Genomic DNA, 27,889 nt, shown 5'->3' on the forward strand with positions numbered 1-27,889 from the left:
CGCACTACGCGACAGGTACACGCGCACTACGCGACAGGTTCACGCGCACTACGGGACAGGTTCACGCGCACTACGGGACAGGTACACGCGCACTACGGGACAGGTTCACGCGCACTACGGGACAGGCTCACGCGCACTACGGGACAGGCTCACGCGCACTACGGGACAGGTACACGCGCACTACGGGACAGGTTCACGCGCACTACGGGACAGGCTCACGCGCACTACGGGACAGGCTCACGCGCACTACGGGACAGGCTCACGCGCACTACGCGACAGGTTCACGCGCACTACGCGACAGGTTCACGCGCACTACGGGACAGGTACACGCGCACTACGGGACAGGTACACGCGCACTACGGGACAGGTACACGCGCACTACGGGACAGGCTCACGCGCACTACGGGACAGGTTCACGCGCACTACGGGACAGGTTCACGCGCACTACGGGACAGGTACACGCGCACTACGGGACAGGTACACGCGCACTACGGGACAGGTTCACGCGCACTACGGGACAGGTACACGCGCACTACGGGACAGGTTCACGCGCACTACGGGACAGGCTCACGCGCACTACGGGACAGGTTCACGCGCACTACGGGACAGGCTCACGCGCACTACGGGACAGGCACACGCGCACTACGGGACAGGCACACGCGCACTACGGGACAGGCTCACGCGCACTACGGGACAGGCTCACGCGCACTACGGGACAGGTTCACGCGCACTACGGGACAGGTTCACGCGCACTACGGGACAGGTTCACGCGCACTACGGGACAGGTTCACGCGCACTACGGGACAGGTTCACGCGCACTACGGGACAGGTTCACGCGCACTACGGGACAGGTTCACGCGCACTACGGGACAGGTAACAGCGCAAGTTGACACTGACACATATGCCAAAGGTTCCAGTTCCACATAAAAGCAACCTTCTAAATTCCATATTGGTGTTCTGTTTGTCTCCCCCTACAGGTGGAGTGAGGTAACACGTCGTCTGGAGATGTGGATCCAGGTGTTGGAGATCAACGAGAACGGAGACTTCATGCCTGTGGAGGTCATACCTGCCAAAGACGTACGCACAGGAGGTATATTCCAACTGCGACAGGTAGGTGTTACGTGTCTGTCTGTGTGTGTGTGGCTATCCCCAAAGGTTTTTTTCCCCTGTTTTAATCAGGAATTCCAAATGGTCCTTTACCTCAGAATGAAAAAGACAATCCAATACATATTTACATCAGGAACACAACAATACACACATTAGAATCAAAGAGAAGAAAAAACATCAAGTCAACCAACTGAATGGTTGATTGAATCAGTAAGAGGAAGAAAGCCCAGCTGTTTTCACCACTAATGTTCTATGTTGTGTTGATTACTCGTGTCCCTCAGGGCCAGTCCTCAGGGCCAGTCCCAAAGACATGTCTAATCTGTTATTCCCCCTCCCTCCCCCTCAGGGCCAGTCCCAAAGACATGTCTAATCTGTTCCCTCTCCTTCACCCCCTCCCTCCCTCCTCAGGGCCAGTCCCAAAGACATGTCTAATCTGTTGTTCCCTCTCCTTCACCCCCTCCCCTCCTCCTCAGGGCCAGTCCCAAAGACATGTCTAATCTGTTCCCTCTCCTTCACCCCCTCCCTCCCTCAGGGCCAGTCCCAAAGACATGTCTAATCTGTTCCCTCTCCTTCACCCCCTCCCTCCCTCCTCAGGGCCAGTCCCAAAGACATGTCTAATCTGTTCCCTCTCCTTCACCCCCTCCCTCCCTCCTCAGGGCCAGTCCCAAAGACATGTCTAATCTGTTGTTCCCTCTCCTTCACCCCCTCCCTCCCCCTCAGGGCCAGTCCCAAAGACATGTCTAATCTGTTCCCTCTCCTTCACCCCCTCCCTCCCTCCTCAGGGCCAGTCCCAAAGACATGTCTAATCTGTTCCCTCTCCTTCACCCCCTCCCTCCCTCCTCAGGGCCAGTCCCAAAGACATGTCTAATCTGTTCCCTCTCCTTCACCCCCTCCCTCCCCCTCAGGGCCAGTCCCAAAGGCATGTCTAATCTGTTGTTCCCTCTCCTTCACCCCCTCCCTCCCTCCTCAGGGCCAGTCCCAAAGACATGTCTAATCTGTTATTCCCCCTCCCTCCCCCTCAGGGCCAGTCCCAAAGACATGTCTAATCTGTTGTTCCCTCTCCTTCACCCCCCCTTCCCCCTCAGGGCCAGTCCCAAAGACATGTCTAATCTGTTGATCCCTCTCCTTCACCCCCTCCCTCCCTCCTCAGGGCCAGTCCCAAAGACATGTCTAATCTGTTCCCTCCTTCACCCCCTCCCTCCCCCTCAGGGCCAGTCCCAAAGACATGTCTAATCTGTTGTTCCCTCTCCTTCACCCCCTCCCTCCCCCTCAGGGCCAGTCCCAAAGACATGTCTAATCTGTTCCCTCCTTCACCCCCTCCCTCCCCCTCAGGGCCAGTCCCAAAGACATGTCTAATCTGTTGTTCCCTCTCCTTCACCCCCTCCCTCCCCCTCAGGGCCAGTCCCAAAGACATGTCTAATCTGTTGTTCCCTCTCCTTCACCCCCTCCCTCCCTCCTCAGGGCCAGTCCCAAAGACATGTCTAATCTGTTGTTCCCTCTCCTTCACCCCCTCCCTCCCTCCTCAGGGCCAGTCCCAAAGGCATGTCTAATCTGTTGTTCCCTCTCCTTCACCCACTCCCTCCCCCTCAGGGCCAGTCCCAAAGACATGTCTAATCTGTTGTTCCCTCTCCTTCACCCCCTCCCTCCCCCTCAGGGCCAGTCCCAAAGACATGTCTAATCTGTTATTCCCCCTCCCTCCCCCTCAGGGCCAGTCCCAAAGACATGTCTAATCTGTTGTTCCCTCTCCTTCACCCCCTCCCTCCCTCCTCAGGGCCAGTCCCAAAGGCATGTCTAATCTGTTGTTCCCTCTCCTTCACCCCCTCCCCTCCTCCTCAGGGCCAGTCCCAAAGACATGTCTAATCTGTTGTTCCCTCTCCTTCACCCCCTCCCTCCCCCTCAGGGCCAGTCCCAAAAACATGTCTAATCTGTTCCCTCTCCTTCACCCCCTCCCTCCCTCCTCAGGGCCAGTCCCAAAGACATGTCTAATCTGTTGTTCCCACTCCCTCCCCCTCAGGGCCAGTCCCAAAGACATGTCTAATCTGTTGTTCCCTCTCCTTCACCCCCTCCCTCCCCCTCAGGGCCAGTCCCAAAGACATGTCTAATCTGTTGTTCCCTCTCCTTCACCCCCTCCCTCCCCCTCAGGGTCAGTCCCAAAGACATGTCTAATCTGTTGTTCCCTCTCCTTCACCCCCTCCCTCCCTCCTCAGGGCCAGTCCCAAAGACATGTCTAATATGTTGTTCCCTCTCCTTCACCCCCCTCCCTCCCCCTCAGGGCCAGTCCCAAAGACATGTCTAATCTGTTGTTCCCTCTCCTTCACCCCCTCCCTCCCCCTCAGGGCCAGTCCCAAAGACATGTCTAATCTGTTGTTCCCACTCCCTCCCCCTCAGGGCCAGTCCCAAAGACATGTCTAATCTGTTGTTCCCTCTCCTTCACCCCCTCCCTCCCCCTCAGGGCCAGTCCCAAAGACATGTCTAATCTGTTGTTCCCTCTCCTTCACCCCCTCCCTCCCCCTCAGGGCCAGTCCCAAAAACATGTCTAATCTGTTCCCTCTCCTTCACCCCCTCCCTCCCTCCTCAGGGCCAGTCCCAAAGACATGTCTAATCTGTTGTTCCCACTCCCTCCCCCTCAGGGCCAGTCCCAAAGACATGTCTAATCTGTTGTTCCCTCTCCTTCACCCCCTCCCTCCCCCTCAGGGCCAGTCCCAAAGACATGTCTAATCTGTTGTTCCCTCTCCTTCACCCCCTCCCTCCCCCTCAGGGCCAGTCCCAAAGACATGTCTAATATGTTGTTCCCTCTCCTTCACCCCCCTCCCTCCCCCTCAGGGCCAGTCCCAAAGACATGTCTAATCTGTTCCCTCCTTCACCCCCTCCCTCCCCCTCAGGGCCAGTCCCAAAGACATGTCTAATCTGTTGTTCCCCCTCTCCTTCACCCCCTCCCTCCCTCCTCAGGGCCAGTCCCAAAGACATGTCTAATCTGTTCCCTCCTTCACCCCCTCCCTCCCCCTCAGGGCCAGTCCCAAAGACATGTCTAATCTGTTGTTCCCTCTCCTTCACCCCCTCCCTCCCCCTCAGGGCCAGTCCCAAAGACATGTCTAATCTGTTGTTCCCTCTTCTTCACCCCCTCCCTCCCCCTCAGGGCCAGTCCCAAAGACATGTCTAATCTGTTGTTCCCTCTCCTTCACCCCCTCCCTCCCCCTCAGGGCCAGTCCCAAAGACATGTCTAATCTGTTGTTCCCTCTCCTTCACCCCCTCCCTCCCCCTCAGGGCCAGTCCCAAAGGCATGTCTAATCTGTTGTTCCCTCTTCTTCACCCCCTCCCTCCCCCTCAGGGCCAGTCCCAAAGACATGTCTAATCTGTTGTTCCCTCTCCTTCACCCCCTCCCTCCCCCTCAGGGCCAGTCCCAAAGACATGTCTAATCTGTTGTTCCCTCTCCTTCACCCCCTCCCTCCCCCTCAGGGTCAGTCCCAAAGACATGTCTAATCTGTTGTTCCCTCTCCTTCACCCCCTCCCTCCCTCCTCAGGGCCAGTCCCAAAGACATGTCTAATATGTTGTTCCCTCTCCTTCACCCCCCTCCCTCCCCCTCAGGGCCAGTCCCAAAGACATGTCTAATCTGTTCCCTCCTTCACCCCCTCCCTCCCCCTCAGGGCCAGTCCCAAAGACATGTCTAATCTGTTGTTCCCCCTCTCCTTCACCCCCTCCCTCCCTCCTCAGGGCCAGTCCCAAAGACATGTCTAATCTGTTCCCTCCTTCACCCCCTCCCTCCCCCTCAGGGCCAGTCCCAAAGACATGTCTAATCTGTTGTTCCCTCTCCTTCACCCCCTCCCTCCCCCTCAGGGCCAGTCCCAAAGACATGTCTAATCTGTTGTTCCCTCTTCTTCACCCCCTCCCTCCCCCTCAGGGCCAGTCCCAAAGGCATGTCTAATCTGTTGTTCCCTCTCCTTCACCCCCTCCCTCCCTCCTCAGGGCCAGTCCCAAAGACATGTCTAATCTGTTGTTCCCACTCCCTCCCTCTCAGGGCCAGTCCCAAAGACATGTCTAATCTGTTATTCCCCCTCCCTCCCCCTCAGGGCCAGTCCCAAAGACATGTCTAATCTGTTGTTCCCTCTCCTTCACCCCCTCCCTCCCCCTCAGGGCCAGTCCCAAAGACATGTCTAATCTGTTCCCTCCTTCACCCCCTCCCTCCCCCTCAGGGCCAGTCCCAAAAACATGTCTAATCTGTTCCCTCTCCTTCACCCCCTCCCTCCCTCCTCAGGGCCAGTCCCAAAGACATGTCTAATCTGTTGTTCCCACTCCCTCCCCCTCAGGGCCAGTCCCAAAGACATGTCTAATCTGTTGTTCCCTCTCCTTCACCCCCTCCCTCCCCCTCAGGGCCAGTCCCAAAGACATGTCTAATCTGTTGTTCCCTCTCCTTCACCCCCTCCCTCCCCCTCAGGGTCAGTCCCAAAGACATGTCTAATCTGTTGTTCCCTCTCCTTCACCCCCTCCCTCCCTCCTCAGGGCCAGTCCCAAAGACATGTCTAATATGTTGTTCCCTCTCCTTCACCCCCCTCCCTCCCCCTCAGGGCCAGTCCCAAAGACATGTCTAATCTGTTCCCTCCTTCACCCCCTCCCTCCCCCTCAGGGCCAGTCCCAAAGACATGTCTAATCTGTTGTTCCCCCTCTCCTTCACCCCCTCCCTCCCTCCTCAGGGCCAGTCCCAAAGACATGTCTAATCTGTTCCCTCCTTCACCCCCTCCCTCCCCCTCAGGGCCAGTCCCAAAGACATGTCTAATCTGTTGTTCCCTCTCCTTCACCCCCTCCCTCCCCCTCAGGGCCAGTCCCAAAGACATGTCTAATCTGTTGTTCCCTCTTCTTCACCCCCTCCCTCCCCCTCAGGGCCAGTCCCAAAGGCATGTCTAATCTGTTGTTCCCTCTCCTTCACCCCCTCCCTCCCTCCTCAGGGCCAGTCCCAAAGACATGTCTAATCTGTTGTTCCCACTCCCTCCTCCTCAGGGCCAGTCCCAAAGACATGTCTAATCTGTTATTCCCCCTCCCTCCCCCTCAGGGCCAGTCCCAAAGACATGTCTAATCTGTTGTTCCCTCTCCTTCACCCCCTCCCTCCCCCTCAGGGCCAGTCCCAAAGACATGTCTAATCTGTTGTTCCCTCTCCTTCACCCCCTCCCTCCCCCTCAGGGCCAGTCCCAAAGACATGTCTAATCTGTTGTTCCCTCTCCTTCACCCCCTCCCTCCCCCTCAGGGCCAGTCCCAAAGACATGTCTAATCTGTTGTTCCCTCTCCTTCACCCCCTCCCTCCCCCTCAGGGCCAGTCCCAAAGACATGTCTAATCTGTTGTTCCCTCTCCTTCACCCCCTCCCTCCCTCCTCAGGGCCAGTCCCAAAGACATGTCTAATATGTTGTTCCCTCTCCTTCACCCCCTCCCTCCCCCTCAGGGCCAGTCCCAAAGACATGTCTAATCTGTTCCCTCCTTCACCCCCTCCCTCCCCCTCAGGGACAGTCCCAAAGACATGTCTAATCTGTTCCCTCCTTCACCCCCTCCCTCCCCCTCAGGGCCAGTCCCAAAGACATGTCTAATCTGTTCCCTCCTTCACCCCCTCCCTCCTCCTCAGGGCCAGTCCCAAAGACATGTCTAATCTGTTCCCTCCTTCACCCCCTCCCTCCCCCTCAGGGCCAGTCCCAAAGACATGTCTAATCTGTTGTTCCCTCTCCTTCACCCCCTCCCTCCCCCTCAGGGCCAGTCCCAAAGACATGTCTAATCTGTTCCCTCCTTCACCCCCTCCCTCCTCCTCAGGGCCAGTCCCAAAGACATGTCTAATCTGTTGTTCCCTCTCCTTCACCCCCTCCCTCCCTCCTCAGGGCCAGTCCCAAAGACATGTCTAATCTGTTGTTCCCTCTCCTTCACCCACTCCCTCCCTCTCAGGGCCAGTCCCAAAGACATGTCTAATCTGTTGTTCCCACTCCCTCCCCCTCAGGGCCAGTCCCAAAGACATGTCTAATCTGTTCCCTCCTTCACCCCCTCCCTCCTCCTCAGGGCCAGTCCCAAAGACATGTCTAATCTGTTGTTCCCTCTCCTTCACCCCCTCCCTCCCTCCTCAGGGCCAGTCCCAAAGACATGTCTAATATGTTGTTCCCTCTCCTTCACCCCCTCCCTCCCCCTCAGGGCCAGTCCCAAAGACATGTCTAATCTGTTCCCTCCTTCACCCCCTCCCTCCCCCTCAGGGACAGTCCCAAAGACATGTCTAATCTGTTCCCTCCTTCACCCCCTCCCTCCCCCTCAGGGCCAGTCCCAAAGACATGTCTAATCTGTTGTTCCCTCTCCTTCACCCCCTCCCTCCCCCTCAGGGTCAGTCCCAAAGACATGTCTAATCTGTTGTTCCCTCTCCTTCACCCCCTCCCTCCCTCCTCAGGGCCAGTCCCAAAGACATGTCTAATATGTTGTTCCCTCTCCTTCACCCCCCTCCCTCCCCCTCAGGGCCAGTCCCAAAGACATGTCTAATCTGTTCCCTCCTTCACCCCCTCCCTCCCCCTCAGGGCCAGTCCCAAAGACATGTCTAATCTGTTGTTCCCCCTCTCCTTCACCCCCTCCCTCCCTCCTCAGGGCCAGTCCCAAAGACATGTCTAATCTGTTCCCTCCTTCACCCCCTCCCTCCCCCTCAGGGCCAGTCCCAAAGACATGTCTAATCTGTTGTTCCCTCTCCTTCACCCCCTCCCTCCCCCTCAGGGCCAGTCCCAAAGACATGTCTAATCTGTTGTTCCCTCTTCTTCACCCTCTCCCTCCCCCTCAGGGCCAGTCCCAAAGGCATGTCTAATCTGTTGTTCCCTCTCCTTCACCCCCTCCCTCCCTCCTCAGGGCCAGTCCCAAAGACATGTCTAATCTGTCCTCCTTCCCCCCTCCCTCCCCCTCAGGGCCAGTCCCAAAGACATGTCTAATCTGTTGTTCCCTCTCCTTCACCCCCTCCCTCCCCCTCAGGGCCAGTCCCAAAGACATGTCTAATCTGTTGTTCCCTCTCCTTCACCCCCTCCCTCCCTCCTCAGGGCCAGTCCCAAAGACATGTCTAATATGTTGTTCCCTCTCCTTCACCCCCTCCCTCCCCCTCAGGGCCAGTCCCAAAGACATGTCTAATCTGTTCCCTCCTTCACCCCCTCCCTCCCCCTCAGGGACAGTCCCAAAGACATGTCTAATCTGTTCCCTCCTTCACCCCCTCCCTCCCCCTCAGGGCCAGTCCCAAAGACATGTCTAATCTGTTCCCTCCTTCACCCCCTCCCTCCTCCTCAGGGCCAGTCCCAAAGACATGTCTAATCTGTTCCCTCCTTCACCCCCTCCCTCCCCCTCAGGGCCAGTCCCAAAGACATGTCTAATCTGTTGTTCCCTCTCCTTCACCCCCTCCCTCCCCCTCAGGGCCAGTCCCAAAGACATGTCTAATCTGTTCCCTCCTTCACCCCCTCCCTCCTCCTCAGGGCCAGTCCCAAAGACATGTCTAATCTGTTGTTCCCTCTCCTTCACCCCCTCCCTCCCCCTCAGGGCCAGTCCCAAAGACATGTCTAATCTGTTGTTCCCTCTCCTTCACCCCCTCCCTCCCTCCTCAGGGCCAGTCCCAAAGACATGTCTAATCTGTTCCCTCCTTCACCCCCTCCCTCCCCCTCAGGGACAGTCCCAAAGACATGTCTAATCTGTTCCCTCCTTCACCCCCTCCCTCCCCCTCAGGGCCAGTCCCAAAGACATGTCTAATCTGTTCCCTCCTTCACCCCCTCCCTCCTCCTCAGGGCCAGTCCCAAAGACATGTCTAATCTGTTCCCTCCTTCACCCCCTCCCTCCCCCTCAGGGCCAGTCCCAAAGACATGTCTAATCTGTTGTTCCCTCTCCTTCACCCCCTCCCTCCCCCTCAGGGCCAGTCCCAAAGACATGTCTAATCTGTTCCCTCCTTCACCCCCTCCCTCCTCCTCAGGGCCAGTCCCAAAGACATGTCTAATCTGTTGTTCCCTCTCCTTCACCCCCTCCCTCCCCCTCAGGGCCAGTCCCAAAGACATGTCTAATCTGTTCCCTCCTTCACCCCCTCCCTCCTCCTCAGGGCCAGTCCCAAAGACATGTCTAATCTGTTGTTCCCTCTCCTTCACCCCCTCCCTCCCCCTCAGGGCCAGTCCCAAAGACATGTCTAATCTGTTGTTCCCTCTCCTTCACCCCCTCCCTCCCTCCTCAGGGCCAGTCCCAAAGACATGTCTAATCTGTTGTTCCCTCTCCTTCACCCCCTCCCTCCCCCTCAGGGCCAGTCCCAAAGACATGTCTAATCTGTTCCCTCCTTCACCCCCTCCCTCCCCCTCAGGGCCAGTCCCAAAGACATGTCTAATCTGTTCCCTCCTTCACCCCCTCCCTCCCCCTCAGGGCCAGTCCCAAAGACATGTCTAATCTGTTCCCTCCTTCACCCCCTCCCTCCCCCTCAGGGACAGTCCCAAAGACATGTCTAATCTGTTCCCTCCTTCACCCCCTCCCTCCCCCTCAGGGCCAGTCCCAAAGACATGTCTAATCTGTTCCCCTCCTTCACCCCCTCCCTCCTCCTCAGGGCCAGTCCCAAAGACATGTCTAATCTGTTCCCTCCTTCACCCCCTCCCTCCCCCTCAGGGCCAGTCCCAAAGACATGTCTAATCTGTTGTTCCCTCTCCTTCACCCCCTCCCTCCCCCTCAGGGCCAGTCCCAAAGACATGTCTAATCTGTTCCCTCCTTCACCCCCTCCCTCCTCCTCAGGGCCAGTCCCAAAGACATGTCTAATCTGTTGTTCCCTCTCCTTCACCCCCTCCCTCCCCCTCAGGGACAGTCCCAAAGGCATGTCTAATCTGTTCCCTCTCCTTCACCCCCTCCCTCCCCCTCAGGGACAGTCCCAAAGGCATGTCTAATCTGTTCCCTCCTTCACCCCCTCCCTCCTCCTCAGGGCCAGTCCCAAAGACATGTCTAATCTGTTCCCTCCTTCACCCCCTCCCTCCTCCTCAGGGCCAGTCCCAAAGACATGTCTAATCTGTTCCCTCCTTCACCCCCTCCCTCCCCCTCAGGGACAGTCCCAAAGACATGTCTAATCTGTTCCCTCCTTCACCCCCTCCCTCCTCCTCAGGGCCAGTCCCAAAGACATGTCTAATCTGTTCCCTCCTTCACCCCCTCCCTCCTCCTCAGGGCCAGTCCCAAAGACATGTCTAATCTGTTCCCTCCTTCACCCCCTCCCTCCCCCTCAGGGCCAGTCCCAAAGACATGTCTAATCTGTTGTTCCCTCTCCTTCACCCCCTCCCTCCCCCTCAGGGCCAGTCCCAAAGACATGTCTAATCTGTTCCCTCCTTCACCCCCTCCCTCCTCCTCAGGGCCAGTCCCAAAGACATGTCTAATCTGTTGTTCCCTCTCCTTCACCCCCTCCCTCCCCCTCAGGGCCAGTCCCAAAGACATGTCTAATCTGTTGTTCCCTCTCCTTCACCCCCTCCCTCCCTCCTCAGGGCCAGTCCCAAAGACATGTCTAATATGTTGTTCCCTCTCCTTCACCCCCTCCCTCCCCCTCAGGGCCAGTCCCAAAGACATGTCTAATCTGTTCCCTCCTTCACCCCCTCCCTCCCCCTCAGGGCCAGTCCCAAAGACATGTCTAATCTGTTCCCTCCTTCACCCCCTCCCTCCCCCTCAGGGCCAGTCCCAAAGACATGTCTAATCTGTTCCCTCCTTCACCCCCTCCCTCCTCCTCAGGGCCAGTCCCAAAGACATGTCTAATCTGTTCCCTCCTTCACCCCCTCCCTCCCCCTCAGGGCCAGTCCCAAAGACATGTCTAATCTGTTGTTCCCTCTCCTTCACCCCCTCCCTCCCCCTCAGGGCCAGTCCCAAAGACATGTCTAATCTGTTCCCTCCTTCACCCCCTCCCTCCTCCTCAGGGCCAGTCCCAAAGACATGTCTAATCTGTTCCCTCCTTCACCCCCTCCCTCCTCCTCAGGGCCAGTCCCAAAGACATGTCTAATCTGTTCCCTCCTTCACCCCCTCCCTCCCCCTCAGGGCCAGTCCCAAAGACATGTCTAATCTGTTCCCTCCTTCACCCCCTCCCTCCCCCTCAGGGCCAGTCCCAAAGACATGTCTAATCTGTTGTTCCCTCTCCTTCACCCCCTCCCTCCCCCTCAGGGCCAGTCCCAAAGACATGTCTAATCTGTTGTTCCCTCTCCTTCACCCCCTCCCTCCCCCTCAGGGCCAGTCCCAAAGACATGTCTAATCTGTTGTTCCCTCTCCTTCACCCCCTCCCTCCCCCTCAGGGCCAGTCCCAAAGACATGTCTAATCTGTTCCCTCCTTCACCCCCTCCCTCCCCCTCAGGGCCAGTCCCAAAGACATGTCTAATCTGTTCCCTCCTTCACCCCCTCCCTCCTCCTCAGGGCCAGTCCCAAAGACATGTCTAATCTGTTCCCTCCTTCACCCCCTCCCTCCCCCTCAGGGCCAGTCCCAAAGACATGTCTAATCTGTTGTTCCCTCTCCTTCACCCCCTCCCTCCCCCTCAGGGCCAGTCCCAAAGACATGTCTAATCTGTTCCCTCCTTCACCCCCTCCCTCCTCCTCAGGGCCAGTCCCAAAGACATGTCTAATCTGTTGTTCCCTCTCCTTCACCCCCTCCCTCCCTCCTCAGGGCCAGTCCCAAAGACATGTCTAATCTGTTGTTCCCTCTCCTTCACCCACTCCCTCCCTCTCAGGGCCAGTCCCAAAGACATGTCTAATCTGTTGTTCCCACTCCCTCCCCCTCAGGGCCAGTCCCAAAGACATGTCTAATCTGTTCCCTCCTTCACCCCCTCCCTCCTCCTCAGGGCCAGTCCCAAAGACATGTCTAATCTGTTGTTCCCTCTCCTTCACCCCCTCCCTCCCTCCTCAGGGCCAGTCCCAAAGACATGTCTAATATGTTGTTCCCTCTCCTTCACCCCCTCCCTCCCCCTCAGGGCCAGTCCCAAAGACATGTCTAATCTGTTCCCTCCTTCACCCCCTCCCTCCCCCTCAGGGACAGTCCCAAAGACATGTCTAATCTGTTCCCTCCTTCACCCCCTCCCTCCCCCTCAGGGCCAGTCCCAAAGACATGTCTAATCTGTTCCCTCCTTCACCCCCTCCCTCCTCCTCAGGGCCAGTCCCAAAGACATGTCTAATCTGTTCCCTCCTTCACCCCCTCCCTCCCCCTCAGGGCCAGTCCCAAAGACATGTCTAATCTGTTGTTCCCTCTCCTTCACCCCCTCCCTCCCCCTCAGGGCCAGTCCCAAAGACATGTCTAATCTGTTCCCTCCTTCACCCCCTCCCTCCTCCTCAGGGCCAGTCCCAAAGACATGTCTAATCTGTTGTTCCCTCTCCTTCACCCCCTCCCTCCTCCTCAGGGCCAGTCCCAAAGACATGTCTAATCTGTTCCCTCCTTCACCCCCTCCCTCCTCCTCAGGGCCAGTCCCAAAGACATGTCTAATCTGTTCCCTCCTTCACCCCCTCCCTCCCTCCTCAGGGCCAGTCCCAAAGACATGTCTAATCTGTTTTTCCCCTTCCCTCCCTCCTCAGGGCCAGTCCCAAAGACATGTCTAATCTGTTGTTCCCTCTCCTTCACCCCCTCCCTCCCCCTCAGGGCCAGTCCCAAAGACATGTCTAATCTGTTCCCTCCTTCACCCCCTCCCTCCTCCTCAGGGCCAGTCCCAAAGACATGTCTAATCTGTTCCCTCCTTCACCCCCTCCCTCCTCCTCAGGGCCAGTCCCAAAGACATGTCTAATCTGTTCCCTCCTTCACCCCCTCCCTCCCCCTCAGGGCCAGTCCCAAAGACATGTCTAATCTGTTGTTCCCTCTCCTTCACCCCCTCCCTCCCCCTCAGGGCCAGTCCCAAAGACATGTCTAATCTGTTCCCTCCTTCACCCCCTCCCTCCTCCTCAGGGCCAGTCCCAAAGACATGTCTAATCTGTTGTTCCCTCTCCTTCACCCCCTCCCTCCCCCTCAGGGCCAGTCCCAAAGACATGTCTAATCTGTTCCCTCCTTCACCCCCTCCCTCCTCCTCAGGGCCAGTCCCAAAGACATGTCTAATCTGTTGTTCCCTCTCCTTCACCCCCTCCCTCCCCCTCAGGGCCAGTCCCAAAGACATGTCTAATCTGTTGTTCCCTCTCCTTCACCCCCTCCCTCCCTCCTCAGGGCCAGTCCCAAAGACATGTCTAATATGTTGTTCCCTCTCCTTCACCCCCTCCCTCCCCCTCAGGGCCAGTCCCAAAGACATGTCTAATCTGTTCCCTCCTTCACCCCCTCCCTCCCCCTCAGGGACAGTCCCAAAGACATGTCTAATCTGTTCCCTCCTTCACCCCCTCCCTCCCCCTCAGGGCCAGTCCCAAAGACATGTCTAATCTGTTCCCTCCTTCACCCCCTCCCTCCTCCTCAGGGCCAGTCCCAAAGACATGTCTAATCTGTTCCCTCCTTCACCCCCTCCCTCCCCCTCAGGGCCAGTCCCAAAGACATGTCTAATCTGTTGTTCCCTCTCCTTCACCCCCTCCCTCCCCCTCAGGGCCAGTCCCAAAGACATGTCTAATCTGTTCCCTCCTTCACCCCCTCCCTCCTCCTCAGGGCCAGTCCCAAAGACATGTCTAATCTGTTCCCTCCTTCACCCCCTCCCTCCTCCTCAGGGCCAGTCCCAAAGACATGTCTAATCTGTTCCCTCCTTCACCCCCTCCCTCCCCCTCAGGGCCAGTCCCAAAGACATGTCTAATCTGTTGTTCCCTCTCCTTCACCCCCTCCCTCCCCCTCAGGGCCAGTCCCAAAGACATGTCTAATCTGTTCCCTCCTTCACCCCCTCCCTCCTCCTCAGGGCCAGTCCCAAAGACATGTCTAATCTGTTGTTCCCTCTCCTTCACCCCCTCCCTCCTCCTCAGGGCCAGTCCCAAAGACATGTCTAATCTGTTGTTCCCTCTCCTTCACCCCCTCCCTCCCTCCTCAGGGCCAGTCCCAAAGACATGTCTAATCTGTTCCCTCCTTCACCCCCTCCCTCCCCCTCAGGGCCAGTCCCAAAGACATGTCTAATCTGTTCCCTCCTTCACCCCCTCCCTCCCCCTCAGGGCCAGTCCCAAAGACATGTCTAATCTGTTCCCTCCTTCACCCCCTCCCTCCTCCTCAGGGCCAGTCCCAAAGACATGTCTAATCTGTTGTTCCCTCTCCTTCACCCCCTCCCTCCTCCTCAGGGCCAGTCCCAAAGACATGTCTAATCTGTTGTTCCCTCTCCTTCACCCCCTCCCTCCCCCTCAGGGCCAGTCCCAAAGACATGTCTAATCTGTTCCCTCCTTCACCCCCTCCCTCCTCCTCAGGGCCAGTCCCAAAGACATGTCTAATCTGTTCCCTCCTTCACCCCCTCCCTCCCCCTCAGGGCCAGTCCCAAAGACATGTCTAATCTGTTGTTCCCTCTCCTTCACCCCCTCCCTCCCCCTCAGGGCCAGTCCCAAAGACATGTCTAATCTGTTCCCTCCTTCACCCCCTCCCTCCTCCTCAGGGCCAGTCCCAAAGACATGTCTAATCTGTTGTTCCCTCTCCTTCACCCCCTCCCTCCCCCTCAGGGCCAGTCCCAAAGACATGTCTAATCTGTTCCCTCCTTCACCCCCTCCCTCCTCCTCAGGGCCAGTCCCAAAGACATGTCTAATCTGTTGTTCCCTCTCCTTCACCCCCTCCCTCCCCCTCAGGGCCAGTCCCAAAGACATGTCTAATCTGTTGTTCCCTCTCCTTCACCCCCTCCCTCCCTCCTCAGGGCCAGTCCCAAAGACATGTCTAATATGTTGTTCCCTCTCCTTCACCCCCTCCCTCCCCCTCAGGGCCAGTCCCAAAGACATGTCTAATCTGTTCCCTCCTTCACCCCCTCCCTCCCCCTCAGGGACAGTCCCAAAGACATGTCTAATCTGTTCCCTCCTTCACCCCCTCCCTCCCCCTCAGGGCCAGTCCCAAAGACATGTCTAATCTGTTCCCTCCTTCACCCCCTCCCTCCTCCTCAGGGCCAGTCCCAAAGACATGTCTAATCTGTTCCCTCCTTCACCCCCTCCCTCCCCCTCAGGGCCAGTCCCAAAGACATGTCTAATCTGTTGTTCCCTCTCCTTCACCCCCTCCCTCCCCCTCAGGGCCAGTCCCAAAGACATGTCTAATCTGTTCCCTCCTTCACCCCCTCCCTCCTCCTCAGGGCCAGTCCCAAAGACATGTCTAATCTGTTGTTCCCTCTCCTTCACCCCCTCCCTCCTCCTCAGGGCCAGTCCCAAAGACATGTCTAATCTGTTCCCTCCTTCACCCCCTCCCTCCCCCTCAGGGCCAGTCCAGACGTCTGCAGGTGGAGGTGAAGTCTGTGCAGGACAGTGGGACGATGCCGCTGATAGCGGAGGTGCTGTTGGCCGTGTCTGTGGGCTGTGTGGAGATCAGACAGACACGCCAGGCCAAGGCCAACAACGAACCCGTACAGGTAACACACACGGACACATACCTATACAGATACAGTGCATTCAGAAAGTATTCAGACCCCTGGACTTTTTCCACATTGTGTTACGTTACAGCCTTATTCTAAAATTAATGAAGGAATAAACAATTGAATCAATCTACACACAATACCCCATAATGACAACATACATTTTAACAAATGTTTTAAAAATGAAAAAATGAAATTTCACATTTACATAAGTATTCAGACCCTTTCCTCAGTACTTTGTTGAGGCACCTTTGGCAGCGATTACAGTCTCGAGTCTTCTTGGGTATGATGCTACAAGCTTGGCACACCTGTATTTGGGGAGTTTCTCCCTTCTCTGCAGATCCTCTCTAGCTCTGTCAGGTGTGTAGATTTGATGAGGAAACATTTAATTGAATCCATTTTCGAATAAGGCTGTAACGCAACAATGTGGAGAAAAGGAAGGGGTCTGAATACTTTCCGAATGCTCTGTACGTTACTATGCAGGAAGATGGCTGTGAATGCCATTTACGATATGTCTGTTCTGGACTAATACAATTGTGTATTTTGTTTGTCTCACAGATGGAGGGGGATGAGATGGACAGCTATCAGGTAAACACTTTTCACTGTCTTGTCTCGACTGAAGTATCTCTTTCATATATCCCCACTGTATCTGATCAAATCAGACGACTCCACTGAAGAGGATGCTACAATGCATGTGCCTGTTTCTGTGGGTCTGTGATGGATTGGTCATGTCTGTCTTGTTTTTTTGTGTGATTGTTTTGACCGGTTTCCCTCCTGCACTCGCTCCGGTTGATTGGTCCTGTTGTTCTCGCTCTGATTGGTCGTTGGTGTGTGCGTTCTGTCCAATAGGAGCGTGATCTAGAGCGTCTGCGTCATCAGTGGCTGACGGCTCTCACCAAGAGACAGGAGTACCTGGACCAACACCTTCAGACCCTGGTCAGCAAGCCAGGTAACTAACACACACACACACACACACACACACACACACACACACACACACACACACACACACACACACACACACACACACACACTGCAGTCAGTGTATAGTGGAGGAACGAGGAAGTATAACTACCTTTACTGGAGTAGCGTTTGGGCGGCAGGTCAAAGGGCACAGCAAATGAGGGAGAGGAAGTGGTGGCAGGAAACAGATTCCTCTGGTTAGGGACGGTAGTAATGTTCTGATTGCCTACACATCTGTGTGAACATCTGGGTGGAATTGAGGAAGATAGACTTTGACATTGTTGTGCTCCCTCTACAGAGAAGACAGAGGATGACGTGGAGAGGGAGGCCCAGCTGTTGGAATGGCGCCTGACACTGACCGAGGAGAGGAACGCCGTCATGGTGCCTTCAGCTGGGAGCGGCATCCCTGGAGCTCCTGCAGAGTGGTGAGAGAGACCGGAGAGTTGGGTCTCAACATTAATGTATAAGGATCCAGTTTTTTAATCATAAATGTTAATATTGTTCAGGAAGTGAATCTGACAATTGTGTACATTGTTTGTCTTTAGGGTCCCCCTACCTGGAATGGAGGCCCATACCCCTGTTCTTTTCCTGGACCTCAGTGGTACGTTTTCCTTCAGTGTTTTATCTCTGACTGGTTTAGTGACCAGTAAATTATTAAAATCCTCACTTTCACGCTTAAATCATGTTTTTCTCTTACCTACCTCTCTCTCTCTCTCTCTCTCTCCCCCATCCTCGTCATCTCTCTCGCCTCTCCAGCGGATGACTTCAGTTCCCAGGATGCTTTGGAGGTCCCGGAGGCTGGGGGTTGGGACGCCACTCTGAGCGGAGAGGACGAGGAAGAATTCTTTGACCTGCAGATCGTCAAACATTATGATGAAGAGGTGAGCTCCAGGGGTCCTTTTCATCAGAGCACGGCGTAGCAAAACGCTTTGCAAAAGAAAACCAAAACCAGTGTTTCTAATTGGGCAAGTCCACCTAATCCCCCCCCCCCCTTATTTCACCATATGGCCCCTAATAGGGTTGCAAAATTCCGGTAACTTTCCCAATATTTCCAGATTCTCCAGAAATTGGAACATTACTAGAATCAGCAAAGAAAAACTGAAAACCATTAACTAGGATTTCTGGAAAACGTGGGAATGTTTGGGAAAGTTACTGGAATTTTGCGTCCTTAATGAACACAGCCATGTATCCCCACCCCTTCCACTAGGTAAAAGCTGAGGCATCGTGGGACTCCACAGTGCACCAGTGTCCCCAGCTGAGCCGCGGTGGAGCGTGCCCGGAGCAGAGGGTGTATCTGACGGTGCGCTGCGTGGTACAGCTCAGCCATCCGGCAGACATGCAGCTGGTGCTGAGGAAACGGATCTGTGTCAACCTGAACCCCGGCAGACAGGGCTTCGCTCAGAACCTCCTCAAGAGGATGTCCACGCGCTCCACCATCCCCGGCTGTGGGGTCACCTTCGAGGTGGTCTCCAACATCCCCGGGGTGAGGGTGTGACAGGAGGGAAATGACTTAACTTATCATCAATTACTTTGGTTCTTTTTGGTAGTGATTTACTACAACGGCTGTAGCTCTCGACTGTCTGTCTGTCCTCTCCTCACGTCCTCTCCTTCGTTGCACTGATATGAGGAGGCGAAATGCCAACCTAATGATACCCTTGGCACCACCATATTGTTTTCATCTGTCAAGTAGTGTTTTCCAACCAGTGCATATGAAGGGGAAGAGATTTTTTAGCAATTGAGATCGAGTCTTGTCTTTTTGTCAGCTCTACTAACTCTTTCTCTCAGGATGCCCAGGGTTCAGAGGACAGGGAGATGTTGGCTCGTCTAGCCGCCAGCGCTGAGAACCCCAAGTCAGCCGACAACGAGGCGGCCATAGAGAAATACCTCCGCAGTGTCCTGGCTGTGGAGAACATCCTCACTCTGGACCGACTACGACAGGTCACTACACATCTTCACACTAGGACTATCTACAGCAGTGTTTCCCAAACTCGGTCCAAGGTGTGCGCATTTAGTTTTTTGTCCCAAGACTACACGGCTGATTAAACTAATCAAAGGCTGATGAGTTGGTTATTGGAAAAAGCTGTGTAATACCAGGGCAAAAAACAAAACGTGAACCCCTTGGGGTCACCAGGAAACGCTGTTCACATGCTTAACACACATTTTATTAATGATACTGTTGCTTATTTATTTGTGTGTGCGCAGGAAGTGGCGGTGAAGGAGCACCTGGCAGGCAAAGGGAAGGGTAACAGACGCAGTCTCAGCTCCCCCAGTGTCCACAGGGTAAATGGCACATCATCTGTTGGGGTATTACTGGGTCCTATTGATTTATTGAATAGTTTTAAGCCACTGAGGTCATGACATTAGTCTTTTTTCCCTCCCTCTCTCTCGCTCCTTGTCGTCTTCAGCTCTCTGGCAGCAGACAGGACCTGTCCTCTGACTGCAATCTGGACGACAACAAGGTGAGTACAACCCTGTTGAAGCTGTGCCACTGTTAATACTCAAACTGAACAACCCCACATGCCAAAGTACACAGATCAATCCTCACATCTTTAACCTCTGCTGTTTTCTTCTGTCTTCTCTGCTCCAGACTCGCTGGGAGAGCCAGCAGGACATCTTCATGAACTCGCCCCAGTTTAGCCACACCCTGCCTCGTCCCTCCTCCTCTCCCCCTACTACTCCCCCACAGAACCAGATCCAGGACCCAGAGCAAGGTAAGGGCCTGACTCCCCTCTCCTCTCCCCCTGCCCCATTGTCCTCTCTACCTTTCTCCCCCTGAGACTGCTCTACTAACCTGGCCTTGCTGACTGGCTGACTCTACCTCAGTCTGCCCTCACTCTCCACCCCTCGCTCCTCCTGTCATATCGCGTTTCTGTGCAGTAGACCTTTGGTGTGGTTCTGTCTGTCCTGTCTACAAGTGTTGTCTTGTGTTTCAACTGTTTTAAGTGTGTTACATACAGTAGTCATATTGTCTGTTTTCTTTCTTTGATTTCACTTTCTCAGTAGTGATGTCATTGTAATGAATGTGAGTGTGACCAATGACAGTTAATCATTCAGATTAATTTGCAGTCTTTTATGCTTATAATCCAGAGATCATAATGTTATCACATGCTAAAATCATCTTTATTTTATTATTTTCAGTTATTTGAATCATTTCTTTGTCTTGCTCGCTGACCTGGTCCAGCCATTTTCTTCATTGTGTGACATTTTTCAATGTCATTTCCTGGGCTTGCTTTTCAACTTCCTGTCCTAATCTCTCACACTTTCCCTGCCTTCAAATCCTCCTCACCATCCTCTTTTCCTCCTCTCCATCTTTTTTTCCTTCTTTTCTTCCTCCTCCCTTTCCTCCTCCTCTCCCACCGGTTCTCCCCTCAGGTCGTTCAGGGCTTGCTGCCTCTTATCTTTCAGTCAAAGCCCTGGTGCCACAGATGCCCAAGCTGCTCAAGTCCCTGTTCCCTGCCCGCGAGGACAAGAAGGAGCCCCTGCGTCCCTCACCCCACTCTCTACAGGTAGGATGCACATACCCCAGTGACCTTTTGACCTTGGTTAAAATAAGTCATTCCCTTTTTTATCTTGTAACCCCATTGAATCCTTTCCCATTTTCTTGTGATACACCAAATAAACCAAACCCTGTTTCTAGCCACAACACCAGTCAGTAACTGGGAGCCCTGAGAAACTGGATGGTCGATGTGAGTCTATAATACACTATAGTTCACCGTCTCCCCGTCCTCTGCCTCAAACCATTGCTGTAATCCATGCCTTATTTTCAGTGTAGCCTGTATTTCCATTTTTATTTTGTCCATCAGGCCTTTTACCAAGTGCTGCTATCACAATGAGACCCATCATCATCTGCATTTGAGCAGAGGAAAGTGTAGATGGTATTTAGGGCATTCAGAGGAAGTCCCATCTAGACCAGTGACTGTTACTAGATGAAACACACTTGTATAACAGGCTTTTAGACAAGCCTCTCTCAGAAGACAGACTGGGGATAGAGCGGTTTAGTGCTATTATTAAGCAATAAGGCCCGAGGGGGTGAGGTACAGTGCCTTCGGAAAGTATTCAGACCCTTTGACTTTCTCCACATTTTCTCCACAAGTTACAGCCTCATTCTAAAATGTATCACCCCCCCCCCCCCCATCAATCTACACACAATACCCCGTAATGACAAAGCAAAACAGTTTTTAAGAAATTTTTGCTAATTTCTTAACAAGAAAAAACTTAAATCACATTTACTTAATTATTCAGACTCTTTACTCAGTACTTTGTTGAAGCACCTTTGGCAGCGATTACAGCCTCTAGCCTTGGGTATGACGCTACAAGCTTGGCACACCATTCGTCTCTCCAGATCCTCTCAAGTTCTCTCAGGTTGGATTGGGAGTGTTACTGTTAATGTCTCTCACGCTGTCCTTTACAGTCCATCATGTCTTGTCCATTTTCCTACCAGTACACCAGCAGCATGAGATACGTTTGGACTGGATCTCTCTCCATGCTCACTCCACATGGACCCATGACGCACTCCTGAGAGAGAGTGCGTGTCTTTTCTCTTCTCATGAGAGAAAAGGCAGCTGATAGCTTCGACTGGATGCTGTGTACAGGTTGCTGGCTCGGACTCCGGTCTCACGGTAGAAGTGGTGAAGGACCATACTGAATGGCATTTTCGCCTATTTCAGCCGGTTAGAAGGGGTGTTGAGGTTTTAGACCAGTTTTAGACCAATACCTTACGAGCCTTCTCTCTAAGCTGAGACCTTGAAACTGAGACATCTTTCGTTCGTTCTCAAAACAAGGGCTTGCTGCCAAATTGCAGCTACCGATAGTGAGGATTTGTACAGTCAGCCACTTGCATGAACACAGAAATAGTTTATAAGAAAAGCACAAACATTAAAATTCCCATTACAGTAACAAAATGTGGAAAAAGGGAAGGGGTCTGAATACTTTCCGAATGCACTGTATTTTTTTTATTTTTAGGCCATATCGCCCAAACCAGCCGGTGGACATTTTTGAGTGTTTCTACTTGTAAAATCGATTTGCACACATTTTTTCAAATTAAGGGCCGGCACTCTTTTCAAAGGTGCTGATTGCTCTCGGCCGGCAAACGCTAACCGGTGTGTCCAAGCCTTAAGGTAAAGGAAGAACAAAAAACTGACAGGGCCTTTCCCTCAATCTATCTCCTTAATGCTGAGTGCCAGTTTTTGGTTTGACTCGGCCGGGGATTGAACTCCCAACCTTCCAATCTTAGGGCAGACACCTGAACCATATGCCACTGAGTTGGTTATGTCCATATATAATCAAGTCAAAAGTCCCTGAAGACTGGATGTAGGATATACCAAGCTTGCTATTTAATTTCCATAAAGACGATATATCTTTAGTAATACCACCATCTGTTTGTCATTCTTTAAAGACAGATAATTCCACTATGGATTTAGCCATTATTTTTAGGGATTAAAATTATTTTTGTCAAGCACTGAATATAATCAACTGAGCTTTTGAATTTTTACATTAACTCGTAAAATTATGGACAATGTGAGACAATACTGATGTATTTCAATGAATAATTGAACCTTCAATCATTTGAAAAATAATTGTTTTTCTCTCTCTTCCTGGCAGCACATGCCTCGTATCATCATGCAGACGACGGGGCCTGAAGACAGCAGGATCAGGATAGAATCGGTAAGAACCTTCTGTCAGTCTGTCATCTCTTCTCAACTCTCCTCCTGCCTGCTCCCCCTTGTTCAATGTTCTACTCCCTATGAGCACAAGATGTTAAAAATATGTTTAAAAGGACCTCTTTTCAACTTCTTGTGGTCACTGGGAGTTGTAGTTCGGTAGAGATCAGTCTAGTTATAGTTGATTAGTTGAAATCAGTTAGTTTACAACAACTCTCCAGGCTGAGACAGTGTATTGACTGAAATATGAAGCTATGGTTGGTAGTAAGCTAGGGGATCTGAGGATCTCATGATAAAGATGGTGGTGATGATCATTATGGTATTGATAATTGTGTTGGCATCATGATGTCTTGGTTTGCTCCAGTCAGTCTTAAGTTTGTTGGAGTTCTTAAATTCCTGTTGTAGTGTGATTGCCGTGATTCCTCCCCGTAGGTTGCTACGGTAGGGAGGACCGCCCTTATCCCGGCCCTGACCAATGACAGGTGGTCAGAGTCCACCGAAGCCCCTCTTCCTATTCCGTCCTCCCAGCATGACTATCCCCTCAGCCCCATCAGCGAGGCCTCCAGCGGCTACTTCTCCACTAGTGTTTCCACTGCAACCCTGACCGAGGCTTCAGCCAGCACCGCTGGTGACCACCCTGCCACCCCCCTCCGCCCCTCCTCCTCCCTCACCCTCGTAGATGCAGGGGTGGGACTAAAGGGGATTGATGCTCCTGAAACTACGTTACCCAGAACCCAGCAGCAGCAGCGAGCTGGACGGAACGGTGTTACTGCTGCCTCTCCTCAGTATGACAACAAAATGGCCACCACAGGTCCCGGCTACAGCGTCACCACAGGCAACAAGCCCTTCTCCGTACAGAGGGTGTCGACGTCGGACCTGAAGTCGTTCCAGCAGCGCATCCTGGGGGAGGAAGTGGAGGCGAGAGGAGGAGGAAGACAAGGGAGTTTGGAGAGACTGGAAATCGTCCTGGACGACGAGGATGGCGGCTGCGACTACGTGCTACCTGATTGGCTGAGAGAGGGGGTGTACGTGATGGTGGGAGCCAATAAGGGCGGGACAGTGCGCTACGTGGGCAACACTGAGTTCGCCGAGGGCGTGTGGGTCGGGGTGGAGCTTGACTCTCCCTCAGGTGTGTGTTTGTGTGTTTACTGTTCACACAGAATCGCATGACTCACCATAATGACACTAGAAGAAATGTAACTCTAAGCAAACAGCCTGAAAATAACAAATTTAGAGGGCCTTGTCCACGAGAATCATCAGAGCAGGCAATGCTTAGTTCAGGAAATTCAAAGTACTAAACCAATTCTCTTCCTTGTCTACCCCTCACCCCTTTGTCTTATTCTCTCTCTCTACAGGTAAGAACGACGGGTCCGTAGGCGGGCGCCACTACTTCCGCTGTAACCCTGGTTATGGTGTCCTGGTGCGTCCCGACCGGGTTCTCCGACGGGAGCGTTCCACCAAACGGAACCCGGAGAACCGGCGCAGCGGCGAGTTCTACCAGCCCGTTCTGCGGGGAGAGTCCACTATCAGGAGAGGGGAGAACCGCAAGTCCTGGAGCAGCTGAACTGGAGAGAAACAGGCTTGGCTGGGAGAGACCATTATTCTACACATCCCTCTGTCTCCTGGCTCAGATCAACTAGAAACACATCCTGTTTCTAAGCCTCCATCTCGCTTAGCACCCTGTCTCTCAATCTCCCCCTAACTATGCAATACTACTGCATCTAATGGAAAACGGTCCCTGTCCTATGCCCACCCGTAGCTATGGAGCAGTACGTTAGATCTGTCTGGGTTCATTTCAATAGGGAAGACCTTTACCCAACAAGCCCCTGCTGTCTCCCCATCTGGACACAGCCTGTGGTATGGATTGGGCACAGGCCCTGAGTGGTTCCACAGCACCTGAAGTAGTCTACAGAGTGTTGCTGTCTGTATGAAGTGACCCACTGGGTGGCTAATAGGAACTGTTTCTCCTTGGGCCAAGGTTCAGGTTCTGAAGTGATGACATCAATTTCTCTGATGTCATCAAACTCTGGTCACACTTCGAGAATCCTTCTGAAAGAATGAGACTACTATTCCACCGGACTCTGACCGGAACGCCCCTCTTTTTTCAATGGAACTGTCTATTTTACCCCCCCCCCCCTCCTATTTTTGAATGGAACTGTCCCTTTTAACTAAATGATATTATCAGTCCTTTATGTGGACTGACATTTTAACAGTTACTGTATCTGTTTCCCCTGTGAAGTCATTCATCTGAAATGATCGATTCTTCCAGAATGTGCCTTCATGAGTTTATTTTACTTTGTTATATTTCTTAGTGTTTTTATTCGATACACGTTTCTCCCTCTGTTGAGCTTTGACGAGAATGCCTTGTGTAAGTGTGAGGTGATCTCAGGGACTGCAGAGTGGACATGGACGTACCTGTGAGAAGATTTGTGTGTGTGTGCGCCTGTGTTTTAAAGGTTTGGCCCTTGAAGCTGAATTTAACCATGGCAATTTACAGTATAGGCTGGGAGAAAAATGATCCCTGCGCGTGTGTGTATATGCACGTCTGTGTGTGTGCATGTTTCCGGCTGATCTGAAAGATGAAGCACCGTCGTTATGACGACGTGGTTTGTGCAACAGTAATAGCCGTTGGTTTTAAATTGTAAGTTGAAGGATGGTTCCACTATGAGAAGCCCTGGGAGAAAAATTGGTTGAAATTGCTTTTCTCAATGTCTTTTTAACATCAAGTGCTCACTGGGAGATTTTGCACGTTAGAGGTTAGTTTGGTGACGTGTGTTAGCAGAATGGTTGTCTTTGGTTCTAGAACTGTTTGAGGAGGTAGCAGTGGTATGTATGCTGGACTGCTGGTCTTGTGTGTATGTAACTTTGTGTTAATGTTGTGGAGCTTCATGTAACGTGTGGATGTTGGATGGAAGGTAGGATCTGGTATGTTTTATGCTTGTCATTGAGTTGTGTTTTGGGGGATAAAGATCTCTGCATACATTCACCATTTGTGTGAAGATACAGATCTGTAATAGGGTCTATCATTTACATACAGAGTCAATGGCTTTGGGAGATGAAAGAAGGCAAGGTTGTGGGAGCAGTGTTTTTTCAGATTCAGATTGTTTTAAAAGTTATTTTGTTTGAAACTATGGAATTTTATTTAAAATGTTAATTGATCCCTGAAGTTCTTACAAAATGTAGTGAATCTCATTTTTATTAGACATTTGAAGTTAATACTTAAAGGGGCAATCTGCAATTTCAAACAACAACAAAGTGGTGTCCCCGCCACAGTTTTGGTAAACGGGACTGGAGAAATGTAACCTCTCTCAAATTAATCAATGGGTGTATATCATTAACTTAAACATCCCAAAATGGATGTAACAACTGCAGATTGGCTTTTTGAAATTCCATTGAATAGAAATGTAAACTGTGTATTCTCACCTAGTGAGCGGAGGTACAAACTGTAACGAGATGCAGGATGGGTTTTAACACAAGTCCATCCAGCAAGCATGGAGCAGAGTGACATGAAGGATCTGAAAGCTCGACCCCTTCACCCCAACGCTATGACATTTCTTTTGACTCTTTATCATCTGATTTAAGAGAAGCCTAAATTTGCAATGTTATATATATTTTAATGGTTGTACATATGCCTTTATCATGTGAAATAGATAGCCTTCTAAATTGTACTGGAAAATATTGTTGCTTGCACAAGTGATTTTATGAGAAATGGTGCTGCTATAGTCACTGTTATATAACTGTAAATGGATTCCATCATTGACATTCTAGTCTTGCTTTTTAGCCTTCTATACACCACTTGAGATGGGAGAGAGTAAGGAGGAGTTGTCTATGGGCTGATGACTGGCCAATTGATAGAGAAATGGAACGTAGCAAGTGCTTATTTATTGTCATGTACCAAGTTGGTCAGACACTTTACATTGCTCTTTCTATAGCTAGGTGTTTTTTAAAAAGTTTGTCGTCAAGCGTTTACCGAGTGATCATACTTGTGGTAATAGGAGGGGAACTGAGTGTGTGAACGCGCAGTGTTGGAATGAATGGATTTGGCCTTCGTCTTCTCACCTCTGCACAGAGACTGAAGAGTGTTTTGAGATCACTTCAGGCTTATCTATTTCTTTATTTCCGTGCCTCTCTCTCTCTCTCTCATATCAGGAAGTAGCTCTGATTCAAACACATTTCATTAACTTTTATCGGTTATTTCACATTGCCGGTGGAGTCTTCGCTTCTGACTCAAAATAGTTGCAGTGAGGCCGGGATTCAATCTGTTCAAACTTTGTCGGCTATGCACCTTTTAAAAGCAGTGTTCCCGCATTTGCGGAAACCGTCCTCATTTCTGTAAAAATTCACATTTTTGTAATTTAGCAGATGCTCTTATCCAGTGCGACTTACAGTAGTGCATACTTTTCTGTACTGAAAAGCAGGTACACATGTACCTGAATGCTGAGTAAGGCAGGAAGAGGAAGTCATTTGTCAAACATGCATCCTCTGTCTTTCATTTCAATAGGTGTCATCATGGACTTTATATTTGACTATATATGGTTTTGACTGTTTGCGCTCAGAACCACATCGGGGGTGTATTCACTAGGAACCAGAAGCAATTGAACCAATTCAGGTAGGGAAGGGACCTACCTGAATTGGTCCAATAGAAACTCTTGTGTGGAGTAAATGGAAAACCACTTTTGCTACGGTCTGCAACTAATGAATACACCCCTGTATTTTATTGAGTTTGACCCTTAGACTGTCTATACAGTTACCCTTTCATCATTCCACAGAAGGCATGTTCTGTTTTTTTTATCAAGTGCTACTGTGAGCATATTTTTAAAGGCCCAAGGACACAGATGCAACAAACCGTTATGTGGGAAATATTTCAAGAGTATACATTTGTTTATATGCATTTCCTGTGTATCTTTGGCAACCCTGGTCCAGAGCTCAGAGCAATATGACACCTGCCTTTATGTGGCCTTCAGTCTGTCCCCCTCAGAGGTTTTTAGTTATTAAACCCAGTCTGGCAAAGCAAGACTCAATAACTGCAAACCCTTAAACTCCCGCCATAGAGAGAGACCTGTATATTGGAAGACTTTCTTCACACTACATCAGACCCACTGCCCCATGGGAGCTCACTAACAGACATCAACTAGAGCAGAGAATCTTTACCCCCAACTCAGGAGCCACGTTCCATTTCTAAAGGGCTTTGAGCTGGAGGAAGGGACAGAAATGGAATTGGGCCCGATCTTCAGACCATTTGTACACCGGTTTCGTCATGAAATGGCACTCTACTCCCCATATAGTGCACAGAGAATAGGGTTCCAATTTGGACACAACGACTCACTTGAGACCAGCTCTGGTTTGTGCCTCGTCCTGAAGTCTTGAGTTATTATTATAATCAATCATTTGCGTGTCATGAAGTGTATTTCTGTGAGCGAATGCGTGACTATGTATATATTTGCATATTAAGACTTAACAATCTGAGCGCAAGTTTGGGTTTTGATTTAATTTAATTGTTCTGTGTAATTCTATGCTGAAATCCAAAGAATAATCATGTCTTTTTTATCACCTGGACAATAATCTCCCTGTAAAGGAAAGAATAAAAAAATGATAAGATTTAATTTCTATCGTCTGCAGTGATCTTCCGGAAGCCATGCATTGATGGCAATTTGAGTTAAATGTGCAGCTCAAGTTCAAGATTTGAACCAGTTGATACACATTGTGAAATCATGCAGTTATTTCAGTT

The 27,889-nt window shown here is 52.0% G+C and overlaps 1 protein-coding gene across 1 annotated transcript in view; it reads left to right on the forward strand.

The window, feature by feature from the left end:
* LOC129812085 (kinesin-like protein KIF13B) overlaps positions 1-27,764 on the forward strand; it is a 132,118-nt gene extending 104,354 nt beyond the window's left edge. The window contains exons 26-41 of the mRNA XM_055864036.1: positions 978-1,110; positions 15,386-15,535; positions 16,097-16,126; positions 16,388-16,487; positions 16,800-16,926; positions 17,047-17,102; positions 17,258-17,382; positions 17,709-17,984; positions 18,287-18,439; positions 18,704-18,781; positions 18,907-18,960; positions 19,089-19,212; positions 19,874-20,007; positions 22,103-22,165; positions 22,594-23,290; positions 23,517-27,764. Coding sequence (XP_055720011.1) covers positions 978-1,110; positions 15,386-15,535; positions 16,097-16,126; positions 16,388-16,487; positions 16,800-16,926; positions 17,047-17,102; positions 17,258-17,382; positions 17,709-17,984; positions 18,287-18,439; positions 18,704-18,781; positions 18,907-18,960; positions 19,089-19,212; positions 19,874-20,007; positions 22,103-22,165; positions 22,594-23,290; positions 23,517-23,725 — 2,509 coding nt within the window. The 3' untranslated portion in view covers positions 23,726-27,764. The remainder of the gene's footprint in view (positions 1-977; positions 1,111-15,385; positions 15,536-16,096; positions 16,127-16,387; positions 16,488-16,799; positions 16,927-17,046; positions 17,103-17,257; positions 17,383-17,708; positions 17,985-18,286; positions 18,440-18,703; positions 18,782-18,906; positions 18,961-19,088; positions 19,213-19,873; positions 20,008-22,102; positions 22,166-22,593; positions 23,291-23,516) is intronic.
* The last annotated feature ends 125 nt before the right edge of the window (positions 27,765-27,889 follow it).

This window comes from Salvelinus fontinalis, chromosome 15 (genome assembly GCF_029448725.1).
Source record: "Salvelinus fontinalis isolate EN_2023a chromosome 15, ASM2944872v1, whole genome shotgun sequence".
NCBI classification, from domain to species: domain Eukaryota; kingdom Metazoa; phylum Chordata; class Actinopteri; order Salmoniformes; family Salmonidae; genus Salvelinus; species Salvelinus fontinalis.